Source organism: Scophthalmus maximus, chromosome 21 (assembly GCF_022379125.1).
Source record: "Scophthalmus maximus strain ysfricsl-2021 chromosome 21, ASM2237912v1, whole genome shotgun sequence".
Classification (NCBI taxonomy): Eukaryota; Metazoa; Chordata; class Actinopteri; order Pleuronectiformes; family Scophthalmidae; genus Scophthalmus; species Scophthalmus maximus.
In genome coordinates, this window is record NC_061535.1 from 8,900,084 (window position 1) to 8,915,948 (window position 15,865).

General features: G+C 44.2%; 1 protein-coding gene and 2 non-coding genes across 8 annotated transcripts in view; 2 read left to right on the forward strand and 1 right to left on the reverse strand.

Annotated features, from left to right (window-relative positions):
* The first annotated feature begins 2,583 nt into the window (after positions 1–2,583).
* The window catches only part of LOC118291287 (partitioning defective 3 homolog), a 289,475-nt gene continuing 276,193 nt past the window's right edge, over positions 2,584–15,865 (forward strand). For 2 of the 6 annotated variants that reach the window (XM_035619430.2, XM_035619429.2), the window contains exon 1: positions 2,586–3,023. In XM_035619430.2, the coding sequence (XP_035475323.2) occupies positions 2,904–3,023 (120 nt within the window). In that variant the 5' untranslated portion in view covers positions 2,586–2,903. Of the gene's footprint in view, positions 3,024–15,865 lie in introns of all 6 variants that reach the window. The other 4 variants (XM_035619428.2, XM_035619434.2, XM_035619432.2 and 1 more) reach the window with 3 other exon arrangements.
* Positions 9,433–9,504, forward strand: trnaw-cca. The gene has a single exon. It is a non-coding gene; the product is annotated as a tRNA-Trp (tRNA).
* trnaw-cca lies at positions 9,721–9,792 on the reverse strand. Its single transcript has one exon. It is a non-coding gene; the product is annotated as a tRNA-Trp (tRNA).

The window sequence follows — 15,865 nt, forward strand, 5'->3', positions numbered from 1 at the left end:
GCGGGCTTCGTTGACTCAGGTCCCCTCAGCACTGCAGCTCCACGTGGCACGAAGCCGGAAAACGCGTAGGAGGAGAATTTGGATTTCTCAAGGTTGGACGATCAAGGAGGGGGAGCTGTGACATTTGTTGCATGGTGCACACACGAGAATTGGACCTTTTTTCCTGTCAGGTTGAGACATTCGCCGCCGTACAAATCAACTGTACAATGACATGCCATAGTTACTGGATGAAAGATGTCCAGCCTGATAAATCACACTGACATTTTTTGGGCCTACACTTCTCTGAAAGCTGCCAATCATCTCCAAACACTGCTGACGTGTCGCCTTTCTTTTGGCGTTGTCATAGATACGCGTGACCAAACTGTACAGTAACCTTCTCAGATGTTATGACAGTTCGGTCGCTCTTTGACCCGACTAACGGGCTCATGTGTATGGAGGAGTATCGGGGTTAGGGTTTTTTTTTTCCCCCTTCCTTTCTCACGACGAGAATAAAGACATTTTTCGTTAAACAGTATTGGAGGTACAATAGGAATGAGACTGTTCAGTCATTTTTAAGTTTCAAAACACCCAGCGCTCTTCACCAGTGGGACACGGACCTCCTCGGGCCGTGGGGTCTTGCTCTCTTTGCACCACTGTCTCACCACTGCCCCCCCCCCCCCCCCCCCCTGCATTCCTCATGTGCAGTGGATATACTACGACTTAAGCTGGGGACTCATCTCACGATAGCCGTTTTAGGGCATAAAAGTGAGCCAGGAGCTCCGTGGCTCACGGCGAGTTTGGGTCCTATTGTCAAAAACACTCGAGAAAATGTTTTTAAAACATAAGCCGCCTGGCCAAGAGGGGAAGAACACAGCTCCACCGTGGGGATTTGGGCACAACTTTTGGAATGCAGAGGTGACGCAAGTAGCCCATGAAATCATCAACATCTTTAGTTTGCTATTTGGGGAGGTTTTTTTTTTAATTTTGGGGGAGCGTTAGTTGTGTGAAATTGGGAAACATGAGTTGGTGCAGCAGCTAAAAGTTGCTGATGTCCAAACAGTACAACTGGTGGAAAGAGCTCAGAACAGATGTAGTTCTTCACCTCGTGACTCCTGTATACGCTGAAGTGTAGGTGATTGACAATGTCCCTGACCCTGTTGTAGGAAAAAAAAACAACCAACCAACCAACCAACCAACCAGACTGACTAAATGAAAGTTGGGCAAGGATTCTTAACTTTAACGTCCAGGCCATTCTCGAAAAAGGAGATGCTGTGGTTCAGAGACGGGCCCGCAGATCTCGCGACTGTGTTCATGCTCACTCATTTGGACGACATTAGCTCATAAAGAATAAGAGCCGCAGCTTTTGCCGCCAAATTGGGTCACGTTGTAGATGCAGCCGTGGGCTGGTTTCTTATCCTGCACTGCAGTTCAATAATTTAGACGTGTGCATAACATGAACATGCTCAGTCGCTCAGTGCGGCTCACTCGAATGCCGGTCGGACTGTGGTCTCAGCAGCCGCTCCTTTGAGATCATGCGTTTGTTGATGGGAGTTGAACTCATCCCAAGCCATTCCAGTTGAAACTCAACATCTAGTTGACTCAACCAGGCAGTCACAGACACGTCACATCCGAGTGTGGCAGTATGCGTCATTCTTGCTGCAACTGACCTGCAGTGCGTAACCTCAGGCCGAATCAGTTTTCTTGAAATTTTCATAACTCGCAGAGCCTCCGTCTGATAAAAAATCATTTGATTCCTCGTGCAATGTTTGATCAGCACACTTTTTATGAATTGCGTTGATATCATTTGTTAATTTTGATTTGGACAAACTTAATTCATTTGTGTTACGAATTGAAGTTTTTCTTTTTCTAACGGTGGTCCACCGGTGGTCTTTCTTAAGTGCAGCTTACATCTCGTGTGCAGTGACACATTTGACAGGTCCTGCTTCTCTGTTACTGTGTCAACCTGCATCTGTTCATCATAAACCACAACAGCTGCCCTGCGGTTTCATGCCGGAATACCAAGTGGCCAAAGCATGGGCAGAGCCCCCAGCCCAGAGCCACGGGGCCCCAGGATCCATAGACGTCCCAGGCTCTACAATCCCAGATGACCCCCACTGATAAAGGGCTGATGAACTTAAAAAGGGGTTAAAGGTATAAAGTTTATTCACTCACAATAACTCTCAATTACCATAATAATAATAATAATAATAATATATTGGATTTATAAGAACCCAAGGAGCTGTGATCGGTTCCATCTCTGCTTGCTTTTGGAAGTTTTCCTTTCTTTCTGCACAGCCGACAAACAGCATTTTTTTTTTTTTTACAGATATTTGCCTATGAAGCGTTTGTGTTTATTTTATTCGTCACGAATTTATGAATTCACCTCCTTAAGTAAGGGAACACATGCTCATCTTTCCTCTGTGAAATAAAGGATTTTGGGGTCTGACTGTGGAACGTCTCTGAAGGCAGACGGCGACCCTTCTCAGAGTACTCCAGTGTTTTTTTCCAAAACCGATGGAAGTGATGAACAGACGTGACGCGGACGGCCGCCAGGTTCACGCCGGGCCCCGGTCCTGGCGGCGGACACATTCTTTCGGTGCCTGCTCCGACATGTGGGCGCGCGCGCTCGCGGCGCGTCAGGCCAGTGGTGCGCCCTCGCCGCGGAGGCGTTCTGTTGGGAACTTCGTGCGAGCGAGCGAGTCAACGCGGCGCGCCGGGGGGAGGACGCCGCCACCCTGCACTTGCCCGGATCCAGTGCTTCGCTTCTCAGCGCCTCGCAGGAGATTTGGATTTAGTTTTTTGTTGTTGTTGTTGTTGTTGTCTGTTGTTGTTGTTGAGGGGGTTCAAGCCGTGGCGCGCCGGGGATGGATGTTGGCGCTTTTACGCGGCTCTTTCCTCGTTGGAATTAACGCGGCGGGCGAGACATGAAAGTGACGGTGTGTTTCGGGAAGACCCGAGTGGTCGTCCCGTGCGGAGATGGGAATGTGAAGGTGCAGAGCCTTATCGAACAAGCTGCCATGAGGTACAAGAAGGCGATTGCAAAGGTAAGTGCCCCCCCCCCCTCCTCGCTTTTGTAACGATTCCCTCCCGAGTTGCACGCTGCACGGTCCACACTGGTGCCTCAACATGGCGCTCCTCCTCGGGCTGGCAACTGGGGCTGGAGAGAGCCAGTGGACTGGCTGCTCCGTGGAGGAGCCGGCGGGGACCCCCAGGGGCCCCCCACCCCATGCATTGGAACTGTCCCCAACCAGTACTAGTTGTAGTGTTAGGAAAGTACGCAAGAGTGCGCAGTAATCACCAAGAGTGTGTGTGTTGAGCAATGACAGTGAAATGGGTGTGTGTGTGTGTGTGTGTGTTGTTTGTGCTGTAAGTGTAGATTCAAATATCACAGCGAAAACATCCTGACAGTAAATATATTGAAAACAGTAATCTGGCCCCAGCATTATACAGGAAGTCTTTGTGTGAGTGTTTAGTTATTAGTTAAGAGTAACATGTACCATGCACTTTACTGTACATTCACTGTGAGATAGTATAGACACCCAATCTCTCTCTCTCTGTGTGTGTGTGTGTGTGTGTGTGTGTGTGTGTGTGTGTGGACTCCTGTCTATATGTCTCAACTCAGTTAATCAGTTTCATGGAAAATGGGCCAACAGGCCCGATGGAATCACTATCCCGTCCACGGATGGAGAAACCCTGCTTTGCACTGTAGCTGCCCTCTCAATTACACGCCTGGAACTCAGGTTTTTGAGTTGATCCAAGTTCCATGTATTTAGCGATGGAACGCGGTGACTGTGTGAAACTTTCCCTGAACGGGGTCTGACTGTAGGACATTGATTCATTTTCCCGCTGTGGGATTCAAGCCTCTACTAGTGAATGAATTCAGGTTTGAGAACTGTTGCTGTGGTTAGTGACAGCACTTTCTCCTCATTCCCGCTCGGTGGTAATACCAGTCGGAGTCATGCAGTTTATCTTCAAAGGATTGGAACACCTTGACGAACACACGCACGTTGCTGTGTTCTTACCGATTTGAGTTTGAGATAAGCTTTCAGCATCTTTTTCTGGAGAGAAGGGCCTTCGTTAAGGTTTAGACAGGTGTATGGAAGGAGAATATAGTGAAAGCATACAGTATGTGGTTTTGATCGGACAAAATCCTTTTTCCCACCCGCAGTGTAGTGCCAGAGGTTTATAAAAAAAAAAACATCTTTAAAATTCCTGGAAAAGCTGAATATTCTCTGTTTTCCCACTGAGTGTTAACAGTGGCAAAGTACCCTAGGTCAACATTAACACTCATTCTAGAAGAGCACTTCCTCCTGCGACCCCCCCCCCCCACACACACACACAGACACACACACACAATTCGCTCCTGTGTTAACCAGAGCTTGCTGGTTTTCCACGGTTCAGCAGAATGGAGGCGACCGCTCCATTGATCCATGCAGCGGTACTGTAAATGTGGAAGTGTAGGCTTTCCCTCCGAGGAACACTTGGCTCCGGGTCAACGCTTACTACTGTATTTAGAGGCCAGCGAGGACCTTTGGACTTCAGGAAGACGTAATCACACATTGGGCAGTTATTAGACACTCACGCTTTTTTTTATGGCTGCATTAACAACGTCATAAAAATCCCAAGTGTTTGCCACAATTCAGAAGCCCTAAGTCTGTGAAGAGACATCCTGCAAACTGGGGTGACACCGACAAGTGCACGTACTGTACACTGCTGCCGGTCCATATATCTATGGGGTGTCTGTGGCATGGCACATTGCAGACTTTTAGTTCTGGTCCGGCTTGCTCATGCTGACGTATTTACAAAATGAACCAAGAGGAGTAAACATAAAGTTATAGACACTGACAGGTATGTTTCATTCATCTGCCAGATTTTGTCCAGCAATATATGAAGAAGGTCAAAACTGCTCAACTCAGTTTGAACTTTAAACTCTCATTTTCTGACCGATCGAGGAAAATCTCTGCACTCTAAAAAAAAACCGTGCATGTTTAAAAAAATAAATCAAAAAAATCCATGGATACTGAATGACTTACAGAAATATATACACTGTCTATAAATCATGCTAAAAGCCGTCGTAAGATCCAGTCACAGCTGTAGCAAAGTCCACATGGATTTGGACCAGGCGATCTCGGTCTGCACCAGGGTGTGGTTGACTGCTCAAGGCAAAGCCCGGACAAAGTGCACTAAATGAATGTTGTTTGAGCTGAACCAGAAAGGTTATGTGTGAGTAAGTCGAGATTAATCTCCTCCACGCCTGTTGTACCACCCCATTTAATTATTTCTTTATCTGGTTTATCTGGAGACACATTCAAAAACAACACTACACATTCCTTGGCCTGCTCTCTCGCCTCCACCTGCATTCTGCTAATATCTTAATTGACCTCTTATCATGCATGAAGTATTCCGCTTTGCAAAACTATTTGTTGAATGTATTGTCGGGCTTGTTATGGCAATCCTTTGAGGCCTTTTGTTCTGGCACCCTTTGCCCTTAGGTGCCAATAATATCAGTGATCTATAGAGGTTTTATCTTTAAAAGCGAGCTGTGAGTGAATTGGCCGAACCAATAGCGTTCCTCGATCTTCTCCCAGGACACTTGAGGGCTTCATCGCAGTCTCAGTGGGACCAGGAAGTCCGCATCAATCACCCACTCAAGCACCATTAACTCCAGAGTCAATCTGGTCTACAGCGTGCACAGTCATGAAGGATTAATGCTTAAATGGCTTTTCAGGCTCCTCATCCGGCCCTTCTCTTGTAAACAGGAGAAATACAAATATGCTATTTTGTGGACTGCTCTGTTGGCAAGAGCATAAAATGCCACATGGACGTGACTTGGACGTTCACATCTTCTCCTGCAGTCTTTGCCCTCAGAGACATGAAACAAAGGCGCAGTGAAACACACAATGCAGTCTCTGCCTAATCCATAATTTGTGGCTCCAACTCGCCAAAGAGCCGAATTTCTAGGTTCTATTTGTCTTCCACTTTCCCACAGCATCTCCACCTAAATGTAGATTGAGGCCTTAAAAGCACATAATTGTCGTTCTTTTCCTCCCCAAAAATTCCACAAATGCAGGCCTGCAGAGATGTCACAGCCCAGTCGAGTTGTCGAAACACACGGATGGAGAGTAGCTTTAGGGGACAAAACAGCTCAGCAAAAACAAAGTGGAATATCTTTTCTTTCATCCCTACTTTAATTTTACTGTACATCCGCAGCATATGATAACCATGTGTCTACTGGTTCCTGGATGTCTGACTACAAGTCTATTAAAGTAATGATTTATCTGTCCTCATAGCCCTTACAGATGCACATGATATCACAAAAAATGGTAAAAGCCCAGCAGTCGACCTGACCACTATGGAAATACTGACAATAGCTGTTATTGAGAAATTGTTTGTTCTGCCTGGTGAGAAATGGGGAAAAGCTGCGTCCGTCGTTGCAGTCGAGGAGATCTCGATACTTTTTTCTGCTGTAGGACAAAGTTGAGCAGCTGACTAACAAAAAGCATCAAAGTCATGTTATGATATGTTGGGGGGGAGATGAATGAGAAAAATGGCTTCCAAAACACAAGTTAACTACATCCGGAGGAGCAACCGTGAAGCTCTTGGCCTTTTCATAGAAGGAACGTGCAGCATTATAATTTGGAACGTTTTTTAATGGCGTGTTTTGCATCTACGCTGTAATGCCAATTCAGTTTCAAACACTGTTTGACTGGCCTGGGGATTGTTGGCCTTCAGTGAAAGTACAACCAAAGTTGTCCTAATCCTAATCCGTTCTAAGGCAAGGGCCTAACATGCGTCTCTGCACTAGTGCAGCTCTACAGCTCTGTCCGAAAGTGGGAAGTACCTTTGGAAGGGTTGCCGGTGCTCATCAGCTCACTACACTCAGCGGCTCACTGGTTATGTAATGAAGAGGAGCTGTAGGACGATGGGATGCAATGTGATTGATGGTAACTGAGTACGAGTAGGTTTATGGTTCAGCTGTGGTCAAGCAGCAGTGATTTTTTTTCCCTAGAGTTCCTTTCCACCACAGCAGGGTACAAAGCAGGCGAAGTAGATGATAAGTGTGGACTCAGTAACCTCTCATCTTCTTTGTGTTTTCTTCTGTTTTCTTCTTCAGTTTCAAATAATTTGTTTTCCCTCTCTTATTTCCTGATGTCTTTTTTCTACTTTTTTCCGTTCTTCTCTAGCCGGTCAGCACAGTGCTGTCTTCCAGTTGGCTTAGCACCGTCTTTGCTTTTGTCCAAACACCTTCCAGGGGAATTTTTTCCACTGTCTGTCTTTGAGTAAAACATCACACGCCTGCTGCTCCAGAAAAAGTCACGGGTTGAAGTTTGCCCAAGCATCCAGAAAAGATGTTCAGCACCCAGTCTGCACTGCACTCTGCCTGCTGAGGACAGTGATTTACTCATTCTTCCTGAGTTTTGGGCTTTTAAAACGAACCTATTGAATTGGTAAAGTATCTGCAATGTATAGCTCCGGTGGCAATAAGAGAAAATGCTGTGTTGCTTGCAGAAAATAGATTGTGCAGTACTAAATGGCCTGTAATTTCCCATGGAGGCCGGTCTCAGAATATTTACACTAGCATGAAATGGTGACAGTAAATAGTAGACTTTTTAGAAGTAGACCAGTAGTTAAATATGAATCTCAAGTGCTAGTAGAGAGATCTTAAATAACTACTTCAGTGTACGTATAATTCAGGCAGGGTAGAAACATAAATAGCTTATTTTGGTGCTCTACTCAAGCACATTTGGAATTGAAATGAAACAAGTTAAAGTGACTTTTAACTTTTCTGATACTTTCCCAGTAATGTCAGATGAACAGTGCAGGACCGGCGGACAGGGAAGCACACATGTCCTAAACATACAGCAAGGCAACCATGGTGTTTTTTTTTGAAGGCCTAAAATTGGTATGGTCTTTGCCACAACTCAATTACAAGAGACACTGGTAGTAGTACAGGCCTAACAGACCCTTGTGTCACTGTACAACGAATATGTAAGGACTGCACTGTAGGGTTGAAATAATTTTTAATACATTTGTGTGGCTTGGCTTATGATTCAATGTCACAGAGTTTGAGACTGCTTCCATACAACCCGTCTGGCTGACAGACTCCCGGAAGCTGCGATTGTTTGGCAAGCTTCAGTATTCATATGAATGGTACCAAAGACAACACACCTCCATGAGCCCTTTATCGTTCCCAAACAGTGCCTCTATTCATGGTCACCCTAAGATGTCTTTGGGGCTTCCACACTGGCGAGCATGCATTTAAGGTGTACACACAGGTGCTGCACATAGTAGGGTGGGCACAAGCATGCATGCGACTATTCATGACCGCAGAGGACAAAACATCAGCGACTTTGGATGCTCATTTGAAAGCATGGGGCTCGAGGGTTGCACACAAAGCCGGGGGCATTTCTGGCAGGAGCTTCTCAACACAGCAATGCAAGCAGGCCACATGCCATAATGGTAACTGCCAAGGTCTGAGTGTGCCATGGCCATGCCAAGCCATTGCGTGCCTGGTTTTCCAGCTCCATAGATTCTGTGTTGGGGTTTTCTGGGTCAGGGTCAGTTCTTGTAGACATTGCTAATGTTCTTTTAATAGTTGATACAGATTTTTGTGTTCCATTTGTGGTTTTGCTGTCTCTATCCACTGCCCTTGGAGTTGAGTGAAAAAAAAATTCCTCTTGTTGTCAAAACATTCACAGTTTTAGCAGGACTTGACACAATGTGGGAAGAAGCACATGGTGAATTGCAGGGTGTGTTTTATATGTAAGCATGTATTTGCGTTTGTGTCCTCAGTGAATTGTTTTTTCTTCTTGCAGAGATAATGTGTCTCTGACCATGGTGACCTGTCAAACAGGAGTTCTTGCTTGCTGTTTGCCATGGCCTTGTGTTGGTCGGGACTCCGTTTTGTTAACCCACTGCTTCAGATAATCCTGGTAATCATTAGCCTGAACCGTTAGAAGCCGGACAATAGGACCAAAGCACTGCACGTGATCCCGCTCAACTTAGACGTGTGTTTGCTTTGAAAGGCTACAACTCACAGCTTCAGAAATGTTGGACCTCAGAGAGAATTAGGAGAGCCTCCAAAATGTCCTCATGTTTTTGTTAATTCAATATGCAGAAAACCTGCAGCTATCACCAAGAGCTCTTTGTTTTGTCATTATGAATACAAAATGGAGTTTTGTCCCTTTGAAGGGCTCTTTTAGTTTTATTAAGCAGACTTACATTCTGGCAACCTAAAACTGAATGGAAATCATGATTTGACGTTTGGTTGGCACAGATCATCTGAATAATTGAATTATAGGGGTTTGTGGCGTAAGCAATTACTTCAAACCTTCGTTCATATCCTTACAGCACTGCCTGTTGTCAGGCAGTCATTTAGCGCTGGTAGCTGACTGGAACTTGTTGGTTGGAGAATTTGATTTTACTTTTAAACCCTGCACAATGGAGAAATGAGACCTTGTGGCGCAACGGTAGCGCGTCTGACTCCAGATCAGAAGGTTGCGTGTTCAAATCACGTCGGGGTCAAGGTTTTAAGATTAAACCTATCATATCCTTTGGCATACAAATATATCAACAAGAAAAAACAAAAACTAATTTTTATACACTGCTGATGGCGGAACTTTCAAAATCAAATGTATACCATCTCACATGCACCAAAGGACCTTGCCTAGATGCTGCACTCCAATGGACAACTGGTTCATTCATTTATGCCGAAGGATATGTGGTATATTGTTAATTCTTTGACCCCGACGTGATTTGAACACGCAACCTTCTGATCTGGAGTCAGACGCGCTACCGTTGCGCCACGAGGTCTCATTTCTCCATTGCGCAGGGTTTAAAATGAAAAATGAATTTGCGAATTCTTCAATCAATAAGTTCCAGTTAGCTTTCAGCACTAAATGACTGGCTGACAAAAGGCAGTGCTGTTAAGGTGTTTGTCATGTCTTACTTACAATTTTTGGTTTGCCAAAAAGTGGCTGTGCGTCTTAAAATCTTGATCGTGCTATAACTTGAACACAAACTTCCAACTGGACTCGCTACCATCGTACCGCATCATCTTTCCCTTCTTATCACTGCTGCTCTCCCTACCACTCCAGGATAAGAGGCAGAAAATAGGCCCATGAAAGAAGGTGTCAAGCTGTTGACTTGAATTTATTTCAGGCAGGAAGGTCTGGCTCTTTCTGCTAATACTGCCAAGATGGAAAAGCACTTTCACTCTTTCCAACACATTCTTTAAGTCTGTTTTGACAAAGTCCACTGTCTACACCTTGCATGTCTTAACACGGAGCCCCCCTTTCTGCTCTTAAAATACACACAGGCATTACTTTTCCATGCAGTAATGGCGGTAGCTCCTCATTTTAGTCAAGGGAAGCCCCCAAATCTGTCTCTGTTATAGATATACAGTCATTTCCTAGAGGCAGACACAATCACAGCGGTTGAGTTAAACCTCATGCAGCCGAGGAAACAGCCCTGCAGATTGGGAGACATGAAAGGTTTGAGCAATATGAAAATACAATGAACTTGAAATGTCAGTTGTGGTAACTGATAACTATTTTAGCAATTCAGTTAGCCAAAACAAAAAGTTATTAACTCAAGATAAGCGATAAACTGCAATGAGCTCTAATGTGACTAAGCAAGTATTATATATCGGTATATATCAGCATTTGACCATTTAGATTGCAGGGAGATGCTAACAAAACTTAAATTACAATCTACTCTTGTTCATCAGTTGCAGGACAATGTTTGATTGTTAATGTGATTTGCTTGACTGGCCTGCTGGTTTGGAATGGACCGAAGGTGACACTGACCACAGAGTCAAGGAAGTGATGTCATCTCTATTCACAAACCAACAGCTATGGTGTGTTGAGCCAAATACATTTGCTTTACTTACCCATGAATGTATAGTGTTCCTTAAGGTGACATATGTAGGGCTAACAACGTCGTTTTTCAATATGTCAATGTGGTCAATTCAGTTATTTGGACAGCAATTTCAACTGCATTTTCTTTTTTCAGTGCAGTGACTTTCTGAAGTACTTTGAGTCGTCTTCGTCACACGACAAGTCCTGCCTCCAGCCGGATCCAACTTTGAGCAAGTTGTAGCAAAAGCCAACTATGTGGGCTGCAGTGTTTCAACACGCAGGCCATGCCAGGCCCTCTTGGGTGTGATCCCCTGTTTTGTCAACAGCTTATTTCTGTGGCCATGATTGTAGTTGCTGAGCAGCAAGCTGTTGGAGTGCAAGCACGGCTTGTTTGTCAATGTATAACAAGAACAGGGAGGGGAACACCTGACACATTTTTTCTTCTTATACAAAGGTTATTTCCATCTCACCATACGTGTATCATGTATGGTGAGATGAGACAATGTTATGCGAATACCCCCTTTGTTACAATTCATAGGTATATTTGGTCTATAACACCCGGGTCAGGGATTTATGTATATGTATTGTATATGTAGTGGCTTTATCTGTTCAAATAGCTGGCACCTTGAAAGACACATCACATTGGCCTATGAAAAGCAATGGCGACAGCAATACATAGAAACATTGGAACATTTTAAGATTAGTCGCTGACTGATTGTGAACGCACCGGCGGAACATTTATCACATAAACGTTGTGTCTTTCCCATTAGGTTTCGTCGGTTAGCCGTGACGGTGGGCTAGCGTTCACAATAGCGGGCCCCACAAATGGAACGCAGCCCTCAGTGACCTCATCGAATGCAGCTGTGTGGGTGATATAGCGGCATATGGTTTCGTGTGCTTCGTACATTTGCTGGGGCAACATGTCCGCAAAAAAGGGGGGTGTCCACAGAAACGGAGCAACATTCGCATCCATCTGGAGTTGTGTGTCTAGCCAGCCGAGGCATGTAAGTCCAATTCTCACTCCTCAGCCAGCTAGCTACAGGAATTGCTAACTTTTACCAATTTTTTGCTGTGAAACTAGCTGCTTTTATACGCGCGCAAAATTAGCTCACAATAATACTTACCTCCTCTCTGCTAGCTTAGCTTTCTTTTAGCCTTGACCCCTGACTGGCCTCATCTCGGGCCTGCATGGCTCCCTTCTCCTCCTGAGGAAACGTTTTCAAAATATGTTATCAGGTCCATGTAATTTGTCCTTCTCAATGTCGTGCCGTCTTACCTGACGTACAGCAAGTATCTGTGAGGCAAATTACTCTTGTACTTGCTCAGACTGCGAGGAACTCACACAAGAGCACAGTTTCAGCTAGGGTTACCAATTATCATTTAAAATTTGACCAAGGCCAGCAAAATGTGTCATTCAGTACAAGAAATCCTGGCAGGGTTGTTAAACCTCAGTCAACACAGATGCGATATAATGTGTAATAAGCTAAGATACTCCCACTTGGGGGGTCCCGACTCCAAAGGTGGGGTCGTAAGATCATTTCTGGGGGGCGCCAGATGGTTGTCGAGAAGAAAATAAAACTAGAATAAATAAATGAAGAGAAAAAATACTTTTATTTTGTGAAATTGACCACTGCCCTATGGAATGCCTTGCTCAGCAACACTTAAACAGGGCAGAGCTTGACAGCGACTCTCTGGCAGAAGGGACAGTACTTAAAAAATATATTCATAATCAGAACAAAGAATTATTTGCTAAGTTCCATATTCTTGCATCAGCAGTTTTAATATTTGTTATGAGGGCTTAGAATAACTATGTACAATTAGCCAAAACATTCCTGTATACAAAATCAAAGTGCTCCCGTGGCTTTGTCCGTCATTAGCTTTTGATCCCTCTAATGCACGCTGGGTCTTTCAACCCCTGAGCACTATATGCACACACAAAGCCCCGTCTTTCAATGGATAAAGTAAATAAAATAATGGATGTGTACAGTCAGTAGCTGCACTGGGCTTATATCAAAAACCATTTAACCTACATTTTGATCTCGTATTAGTGGATCAGCCTGAAAGATGCTAAACCTATCACCGAAGGGTAATTCATTATCTGCGTGAGATCATTGTAATGTTGTATCTGTAGACTCACAGTATCCTTTTGTTGCTAACTGCGATGATATAGGCGACATCATGAGCCGATGCCTTCTCAATAAAGTGATCAATGTGTTGAGACTTAAATGCCTAAACTAAAGGTAATTTCGAATTCTGAGATTTTTTTCCAACCCCATTTGTAACTCTAAAATGGGTTTGGCTTCAGGATATCATTATCATCATAATTCATTCAGTATTCTTTATCAGCATGATCTTAATTTTTCATGCTGTTGATACAGCAGCTCCCTGGATGTAGTTTAGGCTCATTAACTTAATGTGAAAAATAAAACTGCAGAAAGGAGGGGACTAGAGGGGACTGGCATCTTTAGAACCGTGCATCTATTGATCAGCCACAACTGTTCACATGAACCGTTCCCTACTGGTCTGGAATCTATTATGTTGTCAAATTAAATCACTGTTAAATCCCTGCTATAAATCACATGTTTAGCTCAGGGCACTTAGCCAAGTAACTGAATAATCTCCCCTCTGTAATATATGACCTTTCTTTACACTCCATTGTTTTACATGTGCTGCAAACACTTCTGCAAAAACCTGGCGGTTTGAAAAAGGATTTCACGTTGATGCAAAAATTCAGAATTAACCTGTGATTGCTGTTTGGAACCATGTACTTTTTTATTACTGCTCACAGAAGTTCTGTTTGTCTTTGATTTTTTTCCCCCCAAACATCTGCCCACCAAGATGCCCTTTCTAACATCCAGACAGATCTGTGAAATGGAAAAGGCGTGCTCAGGCCTACAGGAAAAAAATAAATCCTTGATGTTTAAGGGGCTTAGACGTTGGCGGGACTTGAGGATATTAGTCTGTGGGATACTGCGCTCACGACTTGGACTGATGTATTTTGAGTCAGTGGCATATGAACTAGGTGACAGGCTTCTAGGCTACACTCAATCTTTGTAGAGTTAATGAATGCAAAAGTAAGGTTCTTGACAGCTTTAAGCTTTGGAGCTCAAAGTCTTTAAAACTGAGAGTGCTCTGAGAAGGATTTTAGGGGCCAATCGCTGATTGCTGGAAGCAGTATCGGCCGATACCAATCACAAATTGTGTTTTTCGAAGGACTATAGCGATGCATAGGCTCAACAGATTCTGTTCTGGACGGCTTCCGACAATGTGTTTTTTACACTGTGGTTAGGGTGCTGTTGGTCTCAAGAAGACGAGTTAAAGCTCTGTGGTGTCCTTCATAAGCCTGTCGACATGTGCATACACTGTTTGGTATAACTGCAGCAGGCATACAGCAGTTAAATATTTACACCCTGGCAGAGTGCAGTGTGCCTCCAAGTGGAACATGAGTTGCCTGAACCCTTTGACTTCCTCAAGAGACAGTGGCTGCTGATGAAGGCATATGAATTCCCATATTTTAGGGCTGATGGGTGTGGCGATTGAGTCGCTAAATAATCCCACTGTCTCTCTCTGCCTCTGTCATATTCCCTCTCATTACAACCATAAAATGTCAAGTGTCATACAAAGGTTTGTGGTGTTGAAATGTTTTTAGTTGCAAGTGTACACATGCTCTAGCCTCAGTTTGCTGATGCTACATGTCCTGTGTGTTACGGTTGTGGCCCTGAGCACTGCTATTTGACCCTGGCTGTGACTTAAAGCCTGTTTTATACATAGGATCGATGCAGAGTTTACGCAAAGTGACTTATGTTGTTGTGAGCATTTACTATACTTGTGCACTTGTGTCCAAACCCTGTTAAAAAGGAAGTTACTGCATTGCAAATGTAATTCGTATATGGTGGTGCTGCTCTGTTGCAAACCACAGCAAGAAGTGAAGAGCCCAAAACAAATGTCCTACTCTACGGGACAGTAAAGGGAATCTTGGAGAAGCTGCCGTGTGTGACAATTGAACTGATTGAAGCCGAAAGAGGGTGAGTTTTGTGTTCTTGTCCAGCCACTGGACGGACGAGACATGCGACCAAGCAGACCATCATAACCAAGTACTAAGATGTAGGCTACGGCGAACACTACAGCACGGCTACAACGCTGAATGTTAATTTGGCCTTCACTGTGCATGGAGTAAATGACCTAGTTCTTCATTGCTCTTCAACAAGGACAGTTACGATATGCGATTGCAGCCCAAGGCTACAAAGCTCGTCAAGAGAAAAATGTTTCTGAGATGACTCAGCCTTTTTGTCATGTTGACTGAAATGCCTTTGATTTGAATTGACATGTGCCCAGGAGAGCAATAGCCTGCTGAATGTTTCGCTGTCCCATGAGCACCCAAGGGAAACCCCATCCAACCCGGCTTTGCTCTGAGGCCGCTTAACCTTGGACAAGTTTATATATCGCCACAGCCTGCTTTGGTGCTTTAACAGATTAATAGTTTGAATAACATCACGTTGTGAATTGATATTGTGGTTTGTTGGTTTTGTAAGCACCTAAGTTGGCAAGAAGAGCAACATCTTTTGTTGCTGGCTTTGTGATATTGGAAGGATAAAATGAAACTGATATCTCAAGGCATCACGCACATCTGCTTCTTCTCCCCATTGGCAAATCCATTCAAACAATCGAATCATCTTTACTGGTTTTCATCAAAAGAAATGCATTGTAAAAATGTATATTGTTCCTTTCTTTGTGCATTTAGTGAAAATTGGCTGATAGAGACATAGATGCTGGAGTTCAGTCCCGGTGTAGAAGATAGCAGGTTGATGTTGAAATAATAAGGGTAGACTGGGTTACAGATTTCAACCTTATAGTGACGACATGACTCTGCAGCTCATCTAGTTTCGATGGCCAACATAGCGATTTTGCTGGAAGAATTTCCCTGATGGATATGTAAAGTTGCGGATTTGTCTGTGCAGAGTAATTTCCTGCCCAGACATTTTTTTCTGCTAACAGAACATGTTGTGGGATGATTAGTCGTTGCTTGG